This window comes from Humulus lupulus, chromosome 8 (genome assembly GCF_963169125.1).
Source record: "Humulus lupulus chromosome 8, drHumLupu1.1, whole genome shotgun sequence".
Classification (NCBI taxonomy): domain Eukaryota; kingdom Viridiplantae; phylum Streptophyta; class Magnoliopsida; order Rosales; family Cannabaceae; genus Humulus; species Humulus lupulus.
In genome coordinates, this window is record NC_084800.1 from 150,223,639 (window position 1) to 150,246,600 (window position 22,962).

The following is a 22,962-nucleotide window of genomic DNA, read 5'->3' on the forward strand; positions in this document are numbered from 1 at the left end:
ATATGTCTAATATTAAGATATGTTACTCATGCATGTTTCTTATTTTTTTGAAACTACAAATAATTTATATAAAAAAAATTTAATATTGTAAAAAAAAGATTATTTTTTAAAAAGAGAAAAAAAAAAGTTTACATGTTTGATAAGTGATATAATTTTTTTTTAAAGTAATGAGTGACATAAATTAATTGTGTATTACACGTTTAATAAGTCTAATAAAATAATGAAACTTTATCAAAAAAAATTGAAATTGAAATACACAGCCACTTAGCCCCAAATGAAATTAACAAAAGAAGAAAAACCCCTAATCTTTTAATTCTCTAGTCTCTACTAGTTGGCTTCTCTGGATCTCACTCAAACTCAGCCTCTCAATCGTTTTTCTCTCACGCTCACGCTCACCCGCTCGATCTATTCTCTCTCACACTCAGCCCCCTCGATCCGTTCTCTCACTCAGCCTCTGCAAGAACTCAGCCTCTACAAGAACTCAGCTCTTGTCTTTCTCTCCATAACGTCGAGCTGCTCTCCTTCCCACCCAGCCTCGGCAAGAACCAGGCGACCCCACTGATGCAAGAACAAGGCCACCATGGGGTAAACTAGGCAGACCTCCAATTGTTTATGAGGTAATTTTTTTTTTCAGATTCAATTTAATATGGAGAAAATACTTTAAATATAGTCAGTATATATTTTTTTTTGTTGGAATTATTTTTAATTAAGAGAATACACTCTGGTTCTTGTTGAATGGTTCTTGTTGATCGAGCGGGTGTACATAAAAGATTGAAGTGCTGGTTCTTGTTGAGTTTTAAAGAACTTGTTTGAATAGTTGTTGTTCTTAATTCTTTTCTGTGCATACCAGCTGTTTGTTTCATTGTTTTTCCTGAGTTGGAGTGCATAAATGTTTATTATTGGTGGTAAGGTGTCATTATAGGATCTTGATATTGTGTAGGAATTATTTTTGGGTGTTCAAGGTGTCATTACAGCTGAGAGTTGTCTTGACAACACCAAGATTAATTTTTTTTCTTCTTTGTTTGTTTAGATTGTTTTGGAACTATTCATTTTTTGCGCGTAATTTGGGTATGAGATTGTGAAGTAGATATTTATTTCTTTTTTGGGTTTGTTCAATTTGGTTTGATGTGTTTTGTGTTTTGAGTTTTGAAAATTTAACATATAATTCAATAATAAAACGATAAAAATATGTGTTTTTGATCATCGCATTGGTTGTTGCATGTTGTATTAGTTAATTAATAGATTTATTCTTATGTGTTCTTATGCTATATTTGCTTCTGTTATGCAGATTCTTCTACCACAATGCTTATAGATGGTTTCCTGCATATGGGTTAGTTAATATCTTGTTCTGAAGGAGGTATGTGACAGTGTTAATAAATTGATGAAAGAACTCTGTTTTTTTTTATTTATTCAAGTGCTATTCATAAATTATTTCAATTATTTTTTTAGTCTCTCAATTAAAAATCAGCAAGTATGTACACATATTACTATAATAAGTATCACCTAATACTTTGTATCATTAGGGCCAATGAAAACAGATCAGGATCACGATTCGTTTATTGGAATTAAATCATTACCAAGAATTTGTAATCTTATAATATTGGGGCAGCCACATGCTTAAGGTTTTTAATTATTTTATTATTTGAGCTGTTTTCTTTAACCATTTTCTCTACATGGAATATTTACGCTTTCTTTGAATTTTTGAACATAATAAAAACCTAACCACAAACATGTATCAGTAATAAAAACTTTGCTTTTCTTTAAATCATAAAAGGGTAATTTTCTTTTCATTAGCTAAATCATCACGACAATTATATTAAGAGAAAAAGAAGAGGAAAAAAAGACGAATTAAAGACAATACAAGAGCTACATTACTGTCCTTTCAAATTTCTACATCACAAATTTGTGGAAATGAATCAATTAAATCTACAAAAAGACAAATTAAGTTCTTGTTAGAATCATCTTATTCCAACAAATCATTTACAAAGGCCAATCTCTATTGCAATGAAGTTGTCAATGAATAAAGTGAGCGTGAGAATATTACAAAGTTTGGTGATTTGTACATTTGTTTTATTTCCCCTGTTTCTGTCAATATTATTTTCTTGCTTTAGATTCCTTTACCTTTACATCAAGATGAATGACTACCTTCCACACCATTTCTGTCTATTGGAGAGTCTGTAATCTTCAGCGTACCGCTCTGCTGCTTGCCTTATTGCTTAGCTTGATGCTGAGACCAGTATGCATGAGCAACCAGTATGCATTTCCTTGGTTTAGTCCTTTTTCTTTTATCTTTTCAAGACATGTGATTGTGAAGAACTTGATTGAATAAAATTGTAAGGCTTTATATGAGTGAACTGAATTTGTTTTATAGGCCAATTTTTACATATAAATCATCTTTCTTTTTTCCTATTATTATTTCTTGATGCAAAACTAATTGAAACCACATCATATTGAGTTAGAAAAAAATTCCTGTTTGCATTTTACATATTTAGGTTGCTAAGATCTTAATGTTGTATCAGCATTTTTGGGTAGGATTTATCCATTCTTAGAGTTCTACTTAATGAATTTCGTGATGGATGGTGTTTGTTTTGGATCTTGTTTGTCTATGGATTGAAACAATGAAGAGCCTTTTTATTTAATGGAGATTGTATGAGAAAGAAGAGTTCTCTGGGATAAAGTCAAATTTTGAGGATTTTGTGGGATTATTCGTTGTTGATCCCTATTACTTTTAAGGCTCTAAATTTAAAGAATTAAGTATGTTTATTTTTCCTCTACTTTGCTAGATACCAGAGCAGTATTTTCATTTCCTGGCTGAGATTCCTCTCCAATCTAAAGATTATGCATTCCTTTGTTTTGTGGAAATGTATCTTAGAAAATAAGGACTAAAATCAGTAATGATTTTCTGATCACTTTCATATTCTTTACAGTTTTTATTTTGGTATTTTTTTTTATTAAATAAAGATATTGTATCATTATCTAAAAATTAATAAAAGTCGTGACAATTCTGTCAAATAATCCCCATAATCACCAAAATCACCAAAATCTAATGGAAAGTACAGAACAGTCTTTGATTCCCAAGTCAGAAAACAATGCGTTTAAAGTCTGAAGTTTGTCTTGCCCAAACTACTACCAAAAACTTGATTTGATCCTATATGAACTCAATACAATCTTCAAAAAATCTCTTGTTCCTTTCTGACCATAATGTCCATAAAATGGCCAGAACAACAGTGATTCTATTATTCAGTTCAAAGTACAACAATGACCATAAATTCTGTTATTCCTTATGGTTTTACAAGGAATTTAATTATTTCCTTATATATTTCCTTAAGTTATCTTTTACATTTGTCCCATGTTAAACCTTGTGAACATTTTTTTATTGATGTTGTAGACTATGACCTATTTATTAGTGGTTATGTCATTGCTTGAAGATCGTTTTGGTTAGTGAAACTTAGCAACTTCTTTCTGGTTCTTCCACAGGCTGATTGATTGCTTTATTTGTATGTTCGTAGCCTTTGATAGATTTTACAATGTGTGGGCATGGCCCTCTATACTATTGCTTCACAGTTGATTTTGTTAGGCAATGGGATTGTTTTGTCATTTGTCGTTTTACAATTCTCATTTGGCTTTCTAGATTTGAGATCTGTTCTCAGCTAAAAATTACAATATGTGTTGATTAAGCTTTTACATTGGTCACAGGTCAATAAAGTACAATGTTAAAAGAAGCCACTCCGTCATCATATGTCCTTTCCTTCTATAAGATTTCCCAAACGTAGATGTGTTACTAATTGGTTCTTATGTCAATCCATGGTAAATATAGTATTGTCAAGTTAGATCAATCTGTAATTGATAATTTCTTAGAGGTTTTGTTTTGTTGGTCCTTTCAATTCAATGGCGTGGTCATATAGAACCAACAAAAGAACTATTTTTTTATCATCTATTTTTTGGGGATGAATCAACGATACCAAAGAGTTGGGAAAAGGAAGCTTATTTACAACAAAGACATATGTCTTGCTTTCTTTTTTCTTATAAAAAATTAAACCAAAGTTTTCACACGTTCAGTTATTATGTAACTCAATATATGTTATGGCCTACTTTTCTATGGGCTTGAATTAAAAAATTGGAGTCTTTTTGGATATATTAGGTCAATCACTTCTCATCTGGCTTTTTGGTGTAAAGAGCTCAAAGGATTTTTATTTTTCTGATTTCTTTAGCGAGTGGATTTCTTGTTGTACCTAAGAAGACATCTTTCTTTATCTCTTTATACCTTTTTCTTATGTATGATAATATTTTACTGCTTCTTAAAATAAAGAAGAAAAAAATGTCAATGACTTTTCATTGGGTTTCGGATGTCTTATGATATGTTCAGTTGCTAATATGTTCTTGAGAACAAGTTTTATTGTTGACGGTGTTTCTTTTAGTCTCCCTCAAACAAGCTTCACTGATCTAGAATTGATAAATAAAGTTATTATTGATGGGTCATATTCTCTGTATTATATTTGCCTGTGTCAAACACTGCAGGTTGGTTTGATTAAACTCACCATGGATGTAATGATTGGATTATACTGATATTGATGGACATATGTTATTTTAGAAATTGAATATTCATTTTGACGTATCATGAATTCTTGAAACTGAGTTATTTTATCCTCCCTATACATGCCATAAACCGTTCAAATAAAATTTTAATTCTTTTATTGCCTAATTGCTTCATTCCTGTCTATTGACCCTAGATTTGGGCAACTGACACGGAGTCACAATTTTCTTGACGTGTATGAATGCGTTGAAAAGAACGTAATGACGAAAAGAATAAGAACACAAGAGTTTATAGTGGTTCGGCCCCAGGATCTGGTAATGACCTACGTCCACTTGAATTGTTATTAGATTGAGATTCAAAGGAGTGATCAAAGAACTCGGGTTCAATGAGTTTCACTAGTCTCTAAAGAACAAATACAATATAGTTTCTAGTCACAAACGATTTAGAAGTCTAAAAAGAGAAAATAGAGCCCGATCCCCTTCCCTGAGCCCTCTCCTTCTATTTATAAGCTCAGGGAAGGGTTACATTGATTTATTAAAGATATTATTTCCTAAATAATCGGATACTCAGGAAATCATGGGAGAGAATCTCGGATTCTACCATAACTGCCCAAGATCTTTTCCGCGTATAAAGTGCATACGACCAGGCTAGTCGTATGAAAAACTGATCGCCTGATACAGGGTGCTTTCCTGGTCGATAATCGAGCATGCATTCATCCAGGTGTCAGCCATGTGTAATTAATGCTTGCCACGTCATTCGCTTCTAACTTTTTGGATAACATTTTCCCCCCAAGTTTGTTTGTTGCAACAAGTAACGAAGAAACTTAAGGGAACAACTGTTCATATCCCCACGACGTCTGTCAGAACCCCCGTGCATTCTTGTAAACCGTGACATAATTATGTCTAATCAAGCCTTTTCAGTTTCCAAAAAGGTAATTTTGACGGCTTGTCCACTTCCCCACGTCTTGAAAATGAGAAACGATGATTACTGCCTTTTGGTTGGCCCTTTGCTTTTTATAAGTAGATCTTCCTTCTCCTTCAAGAAAATTTTTATTCATCAACTTTGCTAAAGTCTTCAAGAACCCGCACCAGTGTTCAGAGCTTCAAAAACCAGTCCGACGTTGTGTTGCAGGTCTTCCGATTCAAGCTTTTACCTTCCTCCGAATCATCTTCTCGCCCAGGTAAGAACTCTGTTCCTTTTTTATATGTGTTACGCCATGCCTTCTATTTTTCTACTCTGATGTGTTGCGTTCTTGAATAGGGCTTTTAGGGTTTATGATAGGAGACACCCTATATTCTGTAAAAGTGCGTCTTTACACCCGGTATGGGTCTATTTAGGATTTTGATAGGTAGATTTTCTGATTTGGGACGTTAGGTTGTTGAAAGTTTCAACCTTTAGGCTAGACGAAAGAAAAACTGAAATTTTTCCGCCCTTTAGGAGTTGAAAAAGGTTCTTTTTAGAAAAAAAATTTCTTTCCTTTTCTGATTCAATTTATCCACGTTGAAGTCAGCGTAGGATTAGGATGCTGCTGGCTACTTAGGCACGAGCAACGTTATCCCAGCTTCCCCACACTACTTCGCGGATTGTGTCTGATCTCCTCCATTGTCTGTTTGCAGTTCATATGCAAGACCCTTGGGGGGGAGAGAGACCTATCGAAGACGAACTCCTAGCCCAGCTGCTCAAAGTCGAAGAGAATCCATCCACATTGATTCCAGAAATCCCATTTTCACGCCCTAAACCAAATCCTCCACCAGCTCCTGCCCAAAAAATGGCCAGAACAAAAACCAAGGCCAGAAAAAGACGCGACCCTCCTCAAAGTCAGCCTCCTGCTGACGCTCCCTCAACCAGTGGTCGAGGATAATTTCCTCCTGAGACCGAAGTTCAGGCACGTGCCCGACCTCGCCATGCCAACCAGATGACTGTCGAGTGGCACGTGGTAGCTCCGAGCATGGTGACCATTCGAATGGTCTCCAATTATTTAACCAAGTACAATCTGACGGGGGTGACCCTAGTCAGACCTACTGTCGACCAACGAGCCAACCTTCCAGGTGGGGCTTATAGCGCCTGGTCGAGATACCACCTTGAGGCGGGTGCCACCCTGCCTTTGCATTCATTTTTTCAAGGGGTGGTTAATTACTTCAAGGTGGCCTCTTTCCAGATTACCACAAACGGATACAGGATGCTGAGTGCACTTTACATCCTTTACAAAATCCAGAAATGGCCAACCCCCTCCCCTCACGAGGTCAATTATTTATTTGACCTCAAATCCAACCCTAACCAAGACGATACGGGGATTTTTCATTTTTGCCATCAAGAGACCGGACGCACCTTCCTGTCCGAGACCACCCATATCTCTAATGCAGGGAAGTATCACTTGGAGTACTTCCTCACACCTAATATTGCTGCGGATAACTTGGCGTTCACCCGAGGAGGTAAGGAAAATAACGAGCCTTAAACCAGTAGTTCCTGCCCTTTAACTTTTTCTTGTCGTAACATTCTACTGTTCCACTATATTCTAGGTCCATGGTTGCGCCCGACCCCCACTCCAGGAATGGAGTCAAGGGCAGCACTCTTAGCGGGTATGTCCAATGTTGCTAAGAGTGTAAAAAATTTGATCACCGAGGCTAACCTTACGCTGGCTGGCCTTAAAGGCTCTCCACCTACGACCAGTGAACCTGCGGCGGGTGGTGTTCATGCAGGGGGACGCGAGCAGGGTCCCGAGCAGCAGCCTCAATCACCTCCTAGGAGGAGGCCAACTGGGGTTACTATCAGGGAGCCTGCTGCTACCCATCGAGCAGCAGAACCGTCGGTCCCCAAGGACAAGGGGAAACAAAAGGCTATTGAGCCTGACGAACAGTCTGACGACTCATCGAATGTACACAGTACACAATTCTTGTTTTTAAATAACTTGCCCATTCCCGTCCATCTATTTGACGGGGACGACAACTTTAGGAATGCTCCTTCTTTAAATTCAGATTTCTTCCAGGAACTAGATAGTTCTGTAGATAATGTTATGACTAGTAGGCATAGCTCGGGTACCTTACTTTTGCAACTCTTACATTCTAACTTTTGTTTCTTTGTGATCCTTTAAACTTATTGTTTGAATGTTATCCTTTGCGCAGGCATGAATTCAGGGGACTTCTTTGCACACTATCAAGCTGCTGCCAAAGCTTCTGTCCCGAAGGACGGAAAAAGGGTCCGAGGGGAAAGTAGCAAGACCCTAGCGAAGAAAACTCGAACAGAAAATGCTTCCACAGACGCTCCCTCCAAAGATAACTTAACACATCCGCCTGCTCCCGAGAAGCAAACTCCCTCTCCTGCTGATCCTTAGTCCTCCTCGAAGGTCGTAGACAAAGAGGCCATGGATTACTTGTCCGAAGGCTCCCTGCCCAGCCATGTAGTTGGCATGGCCAGGGAGAGGATATATCGGCTCTCCAAGCATAAGCGCTCCTAGGTCGCCATCAATGACACTGCGACAATGGATATCCACGACATCATCAACAGAGGGTTGATCAAGATAGCCAGTGTAAGTTGTCTCATATTGCTTTATCCTTCACGCTAAACTTCCTTACTTAACCAATTTTTCCTTCAGGGGTTTTTGTCCTTGACTGCTAGCTGGCACCGAGCTGGGGCAATGGTCTCTCGAGAGAAGAACTTTGACTCCATGCTTGCCCAGGCTAAGCAAGTGCTTAAGGATGAGAAAGCCAAGCTGCTCGAGGAAAACAGCAAGCTGCTTGGGGAGAACAAGGAGTTGTCTAAGCTAAACGAGCAGTTATGCAAGGAGCAATCCACTCTTACTCAAGAGCTTCAGGAGAGTGAAGATGCCCGAGAAAAAGCCAACGAGGAGCGGAAAAAATGGAGGGAGAGTGTTGTCCTTAATACCCGAGAGTGTAAGCAGTTGAATCTTGATCTGACTGCCAGCAGAGATGAGGTAACGAGGCTCGGGAAGCGGGTCAAGGAACTTGAGGAGCGCATTCAAGAGCTCGAGGAGGATGGTGCCAAAAATTTGGAGAAGTATAAGGAAGCCACCTTCCTAAGCTTTTATGATTTCTGCAAACATAACTAGGGGGCCAAAATCGACTACTTAGCTGAGAACTTGCAACAGTCATTAATGGCGGAATGCACTGCTCGGTTTGAGGAGGAAAAGAAGGCCAAGGCCCATACCCCTGCTGCTGGTGCCAAAGATGATCCTCCAGCTGACAAGAATGTTCCTGCTCCAAATAACTTATATTTTTATCTTTCACAATTTTTCCGGCCCACAGGCCTTTCTGTAAAGACAATTTCCTTTTATTGCTGCATGGGCAGCTAATTTTACTTATGTTTGAACAATTACATCCGAGCAGTACTGCTCGCGACGTACGGATTTTCCTTTTAATTTCATATTTACATCCGAGCACTAATTCTCGCGGTGTAAATGGTTGCCTTAATGATATTATAATATTTCTATTATAATACCTGTTCGCATGACCGAACTTAGCATAGTACTTTGGTTTGATTTAACAAAATCATAAATTTTGAAAAATACTCTAAGTACTGTAGCATGCTTTCACTTATTTTGTTCATGTGTTTACATACCTCATGGTATGCTTTGCTATCGATGTGCCTTGTATGCCCCCCAAGTGATCGAGGAGCTTTAGGTCCTTGGTCACTTGCCTTAACCACGACCTGTTTGAACATTTCTGCTCGATACGAAATTCAATACTTGTAATACAGCAAAACAACACACGTAATGAACAAATACTTGTAAAAATGAATTCACAAAAGTTGGCAAGAATGACTGGCTGTGCGCAGTCCATTATATTCTCGTATTAAAAATGGACCAAACATGTCTTTACGAGTGATTCTAAAATAGAATCTTACATATACGAGCGATTAGCCATACAACGTGGCTAACCCTCTTTGCTAAACTTGTAAAAAGAAAAGTTGTATACAAGCCACTTCTTTAAAAAGGACTGTTCACTGATAATACTTGCGCAGGTGTTCTCCATTCCAATAACATGGAACGAGATCTCCATTTAGGCGTGCAAGTTTGTAGGTGCCCGGAAGAAGGACTTCTTGAATCTGGTAAGGTCCTTCCCAATTAGGTCCGAGTACTCCAGCAGTGGGGTCGCGGGTGTTTAAGAAAACTCGTCGTAGCACCAAGTCACCGACATTGAATTTTCTTTCTTTAACTTTGGAGTTAAAGTACCGGGCAACTTTTTGCTAGTATGCAGCAACTCGGAGTTGGGCCTTCTCCCGTATCCCGTCAATTGAGTCTAGGGACTCCATCATTAGTTGGTTGTTCTGGTCCTGGTCGTATGTTAAGCGTCGATGTGAGGGGGGATCTAACTCGACAAGTAACATAGCCTCATATCCGTAGGCCAGGGAAAATGGGGTGTGACCTGTCGCTGTTCGGTGAGACGTTCTATGCGACCAGAGGACTTCAGGCAGCTGTTCCGGCCATGCTCCTTTGGTTTCTTTGAGCCTCTTCTTTAGTGTATCCTTAAGATTTTTATTCACGGCCTCGACCTGCTCGTTTGCTTGGGGATGCGCAACTGAAGAGAAGCTTTTAATAATTCCGTGTCTTTTGCAGAAGTCGGTAAATAAATCGCTGTCAAACTAGGTTCCGTTGTCTGAAACTATCTTTCTGGGCAAACCATATCGACAAACAATGTTCTTGATGACAAAGTCAAGAACTTTCTTGGTCGTTATGGTAGCGAGTGGTTCAGCTTCGGCCCATTTGGTGAAGTAGTCGACTACCTCAACGGCGTATTTTACTCCACCCTTTCCTGTGGGTAGGGACCCAATCAAATCTATCCCCCACACCGCAAAAGGCCACGGACTTTGCATCTGTTTCAATTCATTTGGAGTTGTTCGTGGAATCTTGGAGAACCTTTGACACTTATCGCATCTTCGTACAAACTCCATTGAATCCTCGTTCATGGTTGGCCAGAAGTAGCCTTGCCTCAGAATCTTTTTTGCCAAACTCTACCCCCCAGCGTGATCCCCACAGAAGCCTTCATGCACCTCTTTCATGAGTTCCTTAGCTTTTTCTGGTGTAACGCATCTGAGTAGTGGCATTGAATATCCTCTTCGGTACATAACACCATCGACCAGTATATATCTAGCAGCTTGCCTCTGTAGAGTTCTGGCTTTGTTTCTATCTGTTGGTAGCACACCGTTTGTCAGATACTCCAAGTAAGGTGCCATCCACGTATCCTTCATTCGAATTTCCATACTGGCTTCAACCGCCTGTATGCTTGGCTCACTCAATCTTTCTACTGGCACGATGTTCAAAGTGTCAGCATCTTTCGTGCTTGCGAGTTTGGCTAAGGCATCTGCGTTTGAATTTTGATCTCGCGGTATTTGCTGGAGGGTGTGCTTCGTGAACTGGGCTAGCAGATCTTTTGTTTTATTCAAGTAGGCCACCATTTTTAAACCTCGCGCTTGATATTCTCCTAGAACTTGGTTCACGACCAGCTGTGAGTCACTGTAAATATCAAGCGTCTTTATGCTCATGTCTTTCGCCATTCTCAATCCAGCGAGGAGTGCTTCATATTCGGCTTCATTATTTGACGCGGCAAAGTCGAACCTAATAGTGCAGTGAAATCGATGCCCCTCTGGCGTTATCAATATCACTCCCGCTCCCGCGTGGGATTCGTTGGACGACCCATCCGTAAATAACTTCCACGAAGGAGCTTTCTCTTGAGGCTCAGGCGCACTAGGCGATCCGCACTGCTCGCTGTTTGGGAGTTCTGTGAACTCTGCAATAATATCGGCCAATACTTGTCCCTTTACTGCTGCTCGCGGTGAATAAGTTATATCGAACTGCCCTAGTTCGACTGCCCATTTATTAATCGCCCAGCCGCCTCTGGTTTTTGGAGGACTTGCCGTAGGGGCTGGTTAGTTAAAACTGTGATAGGATTGGCTTGCAAGTAAGGGAGCAACTTCCTAGAGGCCAGGATTAGGCAATATGCTAACCTTTCAATGGGTGGATATCTCAGCTCTGCCCCAATCAGCCTTTTGCTTACATAGTGGACCGCTTTCTGTATGCCTTCTTCTTCTCGTACTAGCACCGCGCTCGCAGCAACTTCTGTAATCGCCAAGTAAATAAACAAAGTTTCTCCTTCGATTGGCTTTGATAAGATGGGAGGCTGTTCCATATGACTTTTCAAGGCCTGAAAAGCTTGCTCGCAGTCTCCTATCCATTCAAACTTCTTATTTCCCCTAAGTAGATTGAAGAAGACGACGCATTTGTCTGTTGACTTCGAAATAAATCTACTTAGGGCTGCATTTCTCCCAGTTAAACTTTGTACATCTTTGATCCTTTCTGGCGATTTCATGTCGATCAGGGCTTTTATCTTGTCGGGGTTGGCCTTGATTCCTCTTGAATTTACAATGAACCCCAAAAACTTCCCTGATCCAACTTCGAAGGAACATTTGAGGGGATTTAACTTCATGTGGTACTTGTTCAATACATCAAAGCACTCTTGTAAATCCTTTATATGTCCTTCTGCCTTCTTAGACTTTACCAGCATGTCGTCTACGTATACCTCCATGTTTACCCCGATCAGCTCTTTAAACATGTGGTTGACTAGCCGCTGGTAAGTCGCACCTGCGTTTTTCAGTCTGAAGGGCATTACTCTATAACAATATAAGCCCGTATCGGTCCGAAAGCTGGTGTGATCCTCGTTAGGGGGATGCATGCTGATCTGGTTGTAGCCCGAATATGCATCCACGAACGAGAGAGGATCTCATGTCCTGCAGTAGCATCGACTAGCTGGACGATTCTTGGGAGTGGGAAGCAGTCTTTTGGGCAGGCTTTATTAAGGTCCGTAAAATCCACGCAGGTTCGCCATTTGCCGTTAGGCTTGGGAACCATCACTAGATTGGAGACCCATGATGGATAAAATGCCACCCTGATGAACCCATTCTCCTTTAATCTTTCAACTTCTTCCTTTAAGGCTCTCAATCTATCCTTATCGAGCAGCCTTCTCTTTTGTTGCACGGGTGGAAAAGTCTTGTCTATATTTAGGACATGGCTGATAACTGCAGGATCTATCCCAGCCATGTCTTTGTGCGACCAGGAAAAAACCTCCTGGTTCTTCCGCAAAAATTCCACCAGTGCGTGCTTCGTGGCGGGCTCTAGGTTTTTCCCGAATTTCACAACTTTGGTCGGGTCTTTTTCATCGAGTTGGACCTCTTCCAGGTCCTCGACGGGTCCAACGTTCTCTTCAAAATCCCCAAAGAGAGGATCTAAGTCTCTATCCTCACTTTGGGCAACACCCTATGTGGTGACTTCATCACCAGATTGGGCTTGTGTATCAACTGCCTTCTGCAACCTATCTGAGGTAGGGCTCTTTGGCGTTCCCCTTTTCGCCTTTGTGATTGAGGCGTTGTAGCACTCCCTGGCTTCCCTCTGGTTCCCCAACACGTGTCCTACCCCTGCGTCCATTGGGAACTTCATGGCTAAGTGCCACATAGAGATGACGGCCCGTAGATCAACCAGTATAGGCCTCCCAATGACGGCATTGTACGCCGAAGGACAATCGACTACCACAAAAGTAGCGAGTAATGTCCTGGTAGCAGGCGCTATACCTGTCGTCACTGGTAGTCTGATCAACCCGGCGAGGGCGAGTCCTTCTCTAGAGAAGCCGTATATCATTTTGTTGCAGGGCTCCAGGTCCTTAACGAACAACTTCATGCGTTCCAGCGAAGACTTATACAGGATATTCACCGAACTTCCTGTATCGACCAGCACTCTTTTTACCATCATGTTAGCCATCTGGATATCCACGACCAGCGAATCGGAATGTGGGAATCGGACGTGTTGGGCATCGCCATCAGAGAAGGTTATTTCGCCCTCTTCTGATCGAGCCTTTTTTGGCGCGCGGTCCTCCACAGTCATCATCTCGATGTCCTGGTCGTGGCGCAGGGTCCGAGCATATCGTTCCCTGGCCTTTCCGCTATTTCCCGCGAGGTGCGGGCCTCCACAAATGGTCAATAATGTGCCAATCATGGGGGCAGGCTGTTAGGGTGGCGAGCGTTGGCGTGTGGGCGCCTGCTCGTTGCTACCCAGAGCTTCTCATTAGGAATTTCTCGACGCCCGTACATATCTTCTCAAGTGTCCTTGTCTAATAAGGAACTCGATTTCGTCTTTCAGCTGGTTGCATTCGTTGGTGTCATGTTCGTAGTCGTTATGGAAACGACAGAACTTGGTAGTGTCCCTCTTCGAAATATCCTTTCGAATGGGGCCAGGTTTTTTATAAGGCGCACTAGAACTTGTGGCCTGATAAACCTCTCCCCGAGACTCAATGAGGGCAGTGTTGTTAGTGAACCGAGGTTCATAACGGTTACCCTTGGCTCGTTTATTTTCGGAGGTGGAAGGCTCATTGTGTGGCCGTTTTCCACCATTCTTGCCATTGTCGTTGCCGTTCCCGTTGCCATTAGGTTTGGACCCATAGGCAGCTTTGGCGGGCTCGGCCGCTTTCTTATCCTTGCCGGAAGGCTTTCCATCATCGGCAATGGCATCTTCGAGCTTGATGTAACGATCAGCCCAGTCCAAGAATTCCTGGGTAGTTCTAACTCCTTCCTTTCGGAGGCTTTTCCAGAGGGGGGAGCGACGCCTAACCCCTGCGGTTATGGCCATCATTTTGCCTTCCTCCCCCACCATTTTTGCTCTAGCTGCTGCTCGCATAAAGCGCTGGATGTAGTCCTTCACTGATTCTCCATCCTGCTGGCGAATTTCCACCAGCTGGTTTGCTTCGGTCGGATGCACACGACCTGCATAGAACTGTCCGTAAAACTCCCTTACGAACATTTCCCAGGAAACTATGCTTGCAGGAGGGAACTTAAAAAACCACTCCTACGCGGCCTCAGAAAGTGTTGCAGGGAAGATCCTGCACCGAGCGTCTTCGGACACTTTCTGAATGTCCATTTGTATTTCAAACTTATTGACATGAGATACTGGATCTCCCTACCCGTCAAAGTTTGGAAGTGTAGGCATTTTGAATTTGCTTGGAGTTCTGCATTAGCTATCCTCTGTACAAAAGGAGTGCCTTTCCTCCTATCGTGGTCGATATAAGATATCTGTCCCTCGACCAGCTGTTGCACTGCCTGGTTGAGGACATCTATTTGGGCCTGTACAGCGGCAGGAATCGCAGTAGCCTCTGTTGCTGGGGGGACGTTCTCGCCATGCCGCTCGCGGCGATCGTTGAGTCCGTCTCTCAAATCCTCGTCTCTTCTCCGCTGCACACTACCCCCGAGCCGGTTGAAGACATTATTTTTCCTGGGCTGCCCCCCAGCATCCCGTCTATTGGGTTGGTCATTTTGAGGTACCTGGCTCCTGCCTCTACCTCTTTCTTCATTCCTCCTACCAGCATTTCCCTTGCCTGAGTCGGCCTCATTATACCCATGGCCATCTCTGAACCTCGATTGGCTGTGGTGGGATCGACTGTTTCCTCGATTTCCATCCCTGGCTGACACATCCCGAGCGTTAGAGGGTGGACTGCGCTGGTCGTTGTGTCCCCGTGCATTATCATGCCGTGGGGGACCCCGGACCGCAGAACCTAACTCTGAGTTCCTTCTGTTACCAGGAGGATTCTGACCTCTGTTTGGTAGGTTTGGCTCATCACCCCTATGGCGTCTAGGACTTTGAGGCTGATGCTCAGTCCTATTTTGCCTCTGCTGAGGGGGATTACCACGACCAGCCTGGGATGGTGGCTGTGCCTTAGGGTCCAGCGCGACATCGTCATGGGGCGCCTGAGGCTGCTCGGGCCTTTGCGGACTCGATGGCTAGATTGGTGGGCTAGGATTAGGACCCCTTTGAGGTAGCCCATTTGCAAGCTGGTTAGGCTGCGAGACAGGTGCGGCCTGATTTCTAGCCAGGAGCAAGGCTGCCTGTAGGGCTACCATGGCCTCGCTTTGGCGACGATCCATCTTCGCCTGCCTTTCGCTTAACTCTGCGCGCTGCCGTTCAATCTCCTGCTGCTGCCGCGCCATAACTTCGGCAACAGTCTCTTGACTGGCTCTAAGATTAGCCAACTCTTCCTCCAACGCCCCCAGGGTAATCTTCAGCGTTGCGTCATCCATTTCTTCCTCCTCATAATCCAAATGTGGCTCATCCTCAGCCACGCTTGCAGGAGGAGGAGAAGGTGGATTTGATGGTGCAGCGGCGGCCGCCTGTCCAGCTTTCCTTGCAGTTTTCGCCATCAGTTTTCTCAACAATGATAAATCATGCTCTCAATGAAAGCACCAGAATATTGACCCTAGATTTGGGCAACTGACACGGAGTCACAATTTGCTTGACGTGTATGAATGCCTTGAAAAGAACGTAATGACGAAAAGAATAAGAACACAAGAGTTTATAGTGGTTCGGCCCCAGGGTCTGGTAATGACCTACGTCCACTTGAATTGTTATTATATTGAGATTCAAAGGAGTGATCAAAGAACTCGGGTTCAATGAGTTTCACTAGTCTCTGAAGAACAAATACAATATAGTTTCTAGTCACAAACGATTTAGAAGTTTGAAAAGAGAAAATAGAGCCCGATCCCCTTCCCTGAGCCCTCTCCTTCTATTTATAAGCTCAGGGAAGGGTTACATTGATTTGTTACAGATATTATTTCCTAAATAATCGGATACTCAGGAAATCATGGGAGAGAATCTCGAATTCTACCATAACTGCCCAAGATCTTTTCCGCGTATAAAGTGCATACGACCAGGCTGGTCGTATGAAAAACTGATCGCCTGATACAGGGTGCTTTCGTGGTCGATAGTCGAGCATGCATTCTTCCAGGTGTCATCCATGTGTAATTAATGCTTTCCACGTCATTCGCTTCTGACTTTTTGGATAACATTGTCTAGGTTGCAAGCCAAGAGACTTATGGAACCTTGGGTGCTATTGTTAGAAGCCGAACTGGAAATCGACAGGTTGGTTTCCTCACTAATCGACATGTGGCTGTTGATTTAGATTATCCAAACCAGAAAATGTTTCATCCTTTACCACCAAGCCTTGGACCTGGGGTATATTTGGGAGCTGTGGAGAGGGCAACATCTTTTATCACAAATGATCTTTGGTATGGAATCTTTGCTGGAACAAACGCAGGTAATGAAATTCTTAATTTCTGTAATCAATTATGCATTATTAAGTTAGACTGAATATACTAGCATATGTGTTTAAAACATCATATTATGTAGGGTCATGAACTTGTGTGTCTGTATGTGTTATCACATTCATTAGTACCTCCCTATTGAGAATCCAACATGTGGATGATGCATTGATACATTGTTATTACTAATTTAAACTCGATTCACTAAATTCTTTTAGATAAATGTTTATTACGAAGTGGAGTTTATACGCATAGTATGCTGCTGCTGTTCTCAGAATCTTGTGATTATTTCTAGGTGCAAATTCTTTAGAATATTTGAATAGGGCCAATAATTTGAAAACAAAATTTGCTTATTCTCTTATCCAAATTTTAGCTTACAACTTGCCATGGCTTCTTTCTCTTTTGCTCATACTCACTATTGCTACCATATTTATAGATACATTTGTTCTAGACGTGATAAGATTTTCATCTTGTCTTTTTATGGTCCAAGCATATACAAGCATCTTCGTATTACAAAGATGCCTCACAAATTCTAATATTCTTGTCTTCAAACTTTTATTCTAGCTCACAGTTTCAGCTAATTTTGTGAAAATATGAAATTATCTAGATCAAGCCCTTTTTTCAATTATGGTGTGAAATCAATGTTAGAAATTTTTTAATAGATAATGTGCTTATTTTTATTTATTTATCTCTTTTCTTTTCTGTATCAGAAGACATAACGAGGAAAATCAGAGGAAACAGAAACACAGAAAAATAGCAAAAAGTATAAGTGATCTCTAAATTAGAGGAACAACCTCAACAAATTTTGGTACATTACTCGAATCTCATCCCCAATTAAATTGTTATTGTTTTCTTGCTTTCATTTCTTTCCCCATACCCCTAATGGAAAAGAGTTATCTAACCTTCTATCACTTCTGGGTAACAAAAAGTTGGATGGGTAACTGATGATTAAAGACATGCCACAATCTCATGAATGTGTCGTTTCTTTCAAGAGCATTGTCTTCTGAACTTTTATTTTCCTCTATATCAATTATAACTACATTGTATATGTATGGAAATAAATTTATTTGTATATACCCCATGTTTGTATATGCATGAATATCCTTTTGTAATGACATCTTTAAGAGACTAAAATTAGATTAGAAGTGAGTACCATATAATAAAGGGCAACTTTTGCAAAAGTGACAGACAAATATAAAATTAGACAATTAAAGAAAAAGGGAAAATATAAATAAGTAGGGAGAGTATCAACAAATATATATATATGAACTAACAAATCATGTAATCAGTTTTCACTGTATGCGTTCGAAATTAAAATCCCCTATAGCATAATTTGAATGGGATAACTACTTTGATTGAGTCAAAATACGACCCTAACAGTTTCTGGTAGGTGCTAAGGCTACTACTTCTTTATTTAATCATTAAAATTCTTAATTCCTTAATAATCATGCTTATGACAAGTGTCATATTCCTATTGGCTCTATTTAAACCTTAGGTTATAATAAATATCATATTTATTACCAGCAATATTAATCAAACCTTATGTTATAATTAATATTCTTAAACTATAGGTTAAACTTATAAAATCCATAACTATTGCTAGGAGTTTCCAACTAAGTCCCGGTTTGAACCAAAATCCACGAAATCTAAATTACTAAAACTACTACTAACTAGCTAACTAAGTAAACATTCTGAGACTCTACAGTTTCACCTCTTTAATTATATCTTGTTCCCTTAAGTACCATTAACTTTACTAGTGAAGGTTGATTCATAAATTGATTTATCAATTTGAGCTCGATAACCTTTCAGTTCCAAAAGCCAACCCTTAAGAGAACCATTATTCAATTCCTCTCGGAAAGGTATAGAGTCCATATTTGTATAATGTCCCAAACCATTTACATCAGCCTAATCATTCTAACAAACCGTAACGAGTGAATCAAAGAGCTCATATGACATAAACAAGAGTTCATAATAACTTCAGGATTAAGATCAATTTTTCTATGATCCTTTTATTGATATGTTTAATTAATACTTATAAAGTAAACGAGATTATTAAGTGTTAATAACATATCGAGTCATGTTCATGTATAGCCACTTTATACAAAGTACCTCCACTAAGATAACCCGAATCTAGATTACATGTATGCATAATACTAGTGACTAGTGAATGCTACTTACAATATTTAATCCAAAGATTCCATATAACTTTGCTTTACTGCGAAGTGTTTAAATTCGTTCCCTACAATCTTAATCCTCTCGTACCAATACAAGATTGTAGTCACAATAACAAATTTGGGAATATTCTGATATTCATATAATATTATTCTAATAATAATAAAAAAACAATGTATGCAAAAATTCATTTCAATAATTTATTTCATAAAACATTGTTCAAAATATATGCTTCAAAGGGCACTAGTCCCAAAAATCTCCCACTTGCCCTAAAGCAAATGAGGCATCTCCATCAAACCCATATTGCTAACATGATCTTTGAAAGACTTGGTAGAAAAAGTCTTAGTAAAAGGATCGGCAAGGTTATGTTTCAAACCGATCTTCATAACTGCTACATCTCCTCTGTGAACAATATCCCTGATCAAGTGATATTTCCTTTCAAAATGCTATCCCCTCGTGTGACTTCTCGGTTCCTTCGAGTTAACAACTTCCCCACTGTTGTCACAAAATAGAAATTCTTTAGCCACAAAGCCTCCTTAACTGCTTCACAAGCTGCTATGTACTCGGCTTCCATGGTAGAATCTGCGATACTGGTTTGTTTAATACTGCACCAGACCACACCTCCTCCACCAAGTGTGAACTCTGATCCATAAGTCAATTTCCAACTATCTCTGTCTGATTGAAAATCATAATCAGTGTATTCAGTGGGGTTCAAGTCACCATCTGAATATACAAGTTGTTGGACCCAAAACGGGTATGTTTAAAATATTTATAAATCGCAAGCGCAAGAATCGTTCATATAGAATAGTGATCGTGTAAGCAAGGATGTCGAACCCAAAGGAGTTGTCTAAAATCGAAAAGAAAACTATTTTAAACCAAAATTAATAAATTCTAACCTAGTTCCAAAGATTGATGAGAATTTTTGTATAATAAAAATAAAATAAAATACAATAATAAAGATATTAAAGACAAATATATAAACATAAATTAAAAGTAAAAATCAAGATAGTAAAATAAGATTATTAAGGATTAGAATCCACAAAATATAAGTTCAATAATATTTATAAAAATATTGATCCCCAAGTTTTAGTGATAGTTAAAATAAATCAAACTATCATTTTCCAAATAGATTTATAATTTTAAGCACAAATTACTTCTAAAATGATAAGATTTTTCTTCGCTTTTCAAAATTATAATTTCAAAGCATTTAGTGTAAATCAATCTAATGAAATAACAAATAAATCAATGAACATTATTTATAAGGCAAAACATAATATTTTTGTTCTAAGCATGGATGTGTACAATTTAATGACACATCTTACACATAGAATATTATGTATTTGCACTAATGAAGAACAAAGTTTAAATATTGCTAACAATCCAAAATACATGATATTTAAGATGAAAAGATATTTGAAGAAGAAAATTCCATAAACTTTGTTGCACAAAATGGGAAATCAACCTACAAAATAAATACTATCTAGTTACAAATTATTTCATCATCACCTTAATAATCTTAAAAAGATTAGAAACTCATAACTAGAATAGCAAATACAAACTAAAAATTACAACATAAATAGGAAAATTTGGAGGATGAACCCCCAAATTTTTCCTCTAAAAATACATAGAAAATAACCAAAAAGAAGAAGAAGATGAAGAGAATTAAGAGGTTTTGAATGTGTAGAAATTATGGTATAGTAACCTCCCCCAAAAATGGACACCCTAAATGGTCTTCAAAACTCCATATTTATAGCCAAAATGAGGTATTAAAATAATCAATTTAAATTAATTAAATTGATTAAATTAATTTAATTAATTATAATATGGTAAATAGGGGTAAAATATAGGGTGTAATAATGATGTTTTGGGGTAAAATGTGTAGAAAGTGGGGTAAAAAGTGGTATTTTGAGACAAAGGGACAATTTGGTTTGTTGGGCTCAAAAATGGGAAAAGGAGGCTGCTTTGTGGCAGGGAAGCAGGCTGGGTGCTTTTGGTGCTGCTGGGAAATGGCCAGGCGGGCCTGGGCTGGATCTGTGGGTCATGAAGCAGCTATTGAAGCTGTTGAGTTTGGCTAGGCAGAGGCGGTTGGCTGGGGTCTTCGGGCTGGGACAACATGCTTCAGGCGCGTACGGCTGGAAGGAGATGCCTGCTGAAGAAGCCAGGCGTGTGTTGGGTGAGTTGAGGAGCTGACAGCTGGCGCAAGAGGCTTGGCATGGGCCTAGCGAATTAGGCCTTGGCTGAATGGAGGATTGGTGGCATTGGCCATTTGCCACTTTTCTTCTTTTCTTTCTTGAAAATGCCACACTTTTTCTTTTATTTTCTTTCTTTTCAAGAGCATAAATTCCCTACAAAATAAATATAAAATATATCATAATACAATATTTTCAATTATAAAATAAATCAATTTAATTCTTTGAAAATATTAATTATAACTTAATTTATATTTTATATTTAACTTCAATAATACAACATTTTTTTACCACTAACTTAACAATAATAATTCAAATAATTAACTACAAAATTTTACCACAAAATAACTATAAAAACACACAAAAGTATATAAAATCATGATAAGACTAATAAATTTAAAATTACTTAAAAACTTAATAAATTACTTAAAAACTCAAGAATTAAGCAATAATTAGCACATAAAAAGTGGTAAAATAACTCTATTTTGTAGAGTTATCACAAGCATACATTCTCTAGTTTTCTGAAGATACTTGAGAATATTCTTTACTACAATCCAATGACTCAAGCTATGATTGGATTGATAATTGTTGACGCTCATAATCTCATCAATAGAAAGTATGAGGCCGAGGGAAGGCCCCTAGGCCACCGTCGTCTCGGGAAGCCATCACGCCATCACAACACAAGTCTGGGTTCGGTTCTCGTGGAGTCGATGCCAAGTGGCCCACGTTGGCAAGGCATAAGTGCCAAGGCTCAGTAGCCTCGCGAGACCCATCTCGCCCACGCACTCGGCCCCACGGCCTCGCATATGCCCTTGGCCCCATGGCCTCGCGAAATGCCTAGACCACGCCTCCCAAGTGGCCTCGCGAGATGCTTAGACCACGCCTCCCAAGTGGCCTCGCGAGATGCCTAGGCCACGCCACCCAAGTGGCCTCGCGAGATGCCTCGGCCACGCCACCGAAGTGGCCTCGCGAGATGCCTAGGCCACGCCTCCCAAGTGGCCTCGCGAGATGTCTAGGCCACGCCACCCAAGTGGCCTCGCAAGATGTCTAGGCCACGCCATCCAAGTGGCCTCGCGAGATGCCTAGACCACGCCACCCAAGTGGCCTCGCGAGATGTCTACGCCACGCCACCCAAGTGGCCTCGCGAGATGCCTAGGCCACGCCTCCCAAGTGCCCTCGCGAGATGCCTAGGCCACACCTCTCAAGTGGCCTCGCGAGAAGTCTACGCCACGCCACCCAAGTGGCCTCGCGAGATGTCTAGGCCACGCCACCCAAGTGGCCTCGTGAGATGCCTAGACCACGCCTCCCAAGTGGCCTCGCAAGATGTCTCGGCCACGCCACCCAAGTGGCCTCACGAGATGCCTAGGCCACACCTCTCAAGTGGCCTCGCAAGATGTCTAGGCCACGCCACCCAAGTGGCCTCGCGAGATGCCTAGGCCACACCTCTCAAGTGGCCTCGCAAGATGTCTAGGCCACGCCACCCAAGGGGCCTCGCGAGATTTCTAGGCCACGCCACCCAAGTGGCCTCGCGAGATGCCTAGACCACGCCTCCCAAGTGGCCTCGCAAGATGTCTCGGCCACGCCACCCAAGTGGCCTCGCGAGATGCCTAGGCCACACCCCTCAAGTGGCCTTGCAAGACGTCTCGGCCACGCCACACAAGTGGCCTCGCGAGATGCCTGGGCCACGCCTCCCAAGTGGCCTCGCGAGTCTCGGCGCCCCTGGCCTCATGAGGGCCACATCCATAACACACTCGACCTTGTGAATAGCTAGGGAGCCACGCCCTCAAGGGGGTCGCAAGGAGAGCGTCTCGCCACACATCCTTAGACATCTGCCAGGGCCACATGCCTATCGCTCAGACTCGTGAGTGACCTCAGGAGGCTTCGGATATCCCATACCAAGGAACCAAGATCTCCACCTCACACCAAGGGTCCCATTCCTTACACTTCGAGATCCCTATGCTTAGGAGATCCAGTACGAGT

At 41.0% G+C, this 22,962-nt stretch overlaps 1 protein-coding gene across 6 annotated transcripts; it reads left to right on the forward strand.

Moving 5' to 3' along the window:
• Positions 1–284: 284 nt before the first annotated feature.
• On the forward strand, positions 285–17,446 carry LOC133798552 (protein NARROW LEAF 1-like). 6 transcript variants are annotated; one of them, XM_062236888.1, is made up of 4 exons: positions 308–617; positions 1,289–1,330; positions 16,377–16,617; positions 17,332–17,445. In XM_062236888.1, exons 2-4 carry the CDS (start codon positions 1,313–1,315, stop codon positions 17,376–17,378), a joined length of 306 nt encoding a protein of 101 aa, XP_062092872.1. In that variant the 5' UTR covers positions 308–617; positions 1,289–1,312; the 3' UTR covers positions 17,379–17,445. The 6 variants fall into 6 exon arrangements, 4 of the variants coding, with proteins under 4 accessions (XP_062092872.1, XP_062092873.1, XP_062092870.1 ...); XR_009875943.1 differs by having other exon boundaries at positions 309–617; positions 1,289–1,357; positions 17,332–17,446; XR_009875944.1 differs by lacking the exons at positions 16,377–16,617; positions 17,332–17,445 and adding an exon at positions 3,478–3,551 and having other exon boundaries at positions 285–617; positions 1,289–1,357.
• The last annotated feature ends 5,516 nt before the right edge of the window (positions 17,447–22,962 follow it).

Coding starts and splice junctions, on each gene's coding strand:
- LOC133798552 (XM_062236886.1), top strand. CDS start 3,739: ATGTCCTTTCCTTCTATAAGATTTCCCAAACGTAGATGTGTTACTAAT. Junction 3,808..16,376: donor GGTTCTTATGTCAATCCATG/GTAAATATAGTA, acceptor AACATTGTCTAG/GTTGCAAGCCAAGAGACTTA. Junction 16,618..17,331: donor CTTTGCTGGAACAAACGCAG/GTAATGAAATTC, acceptor TTTCTGTATCAG/AAGACATAACGAGGAAAATC.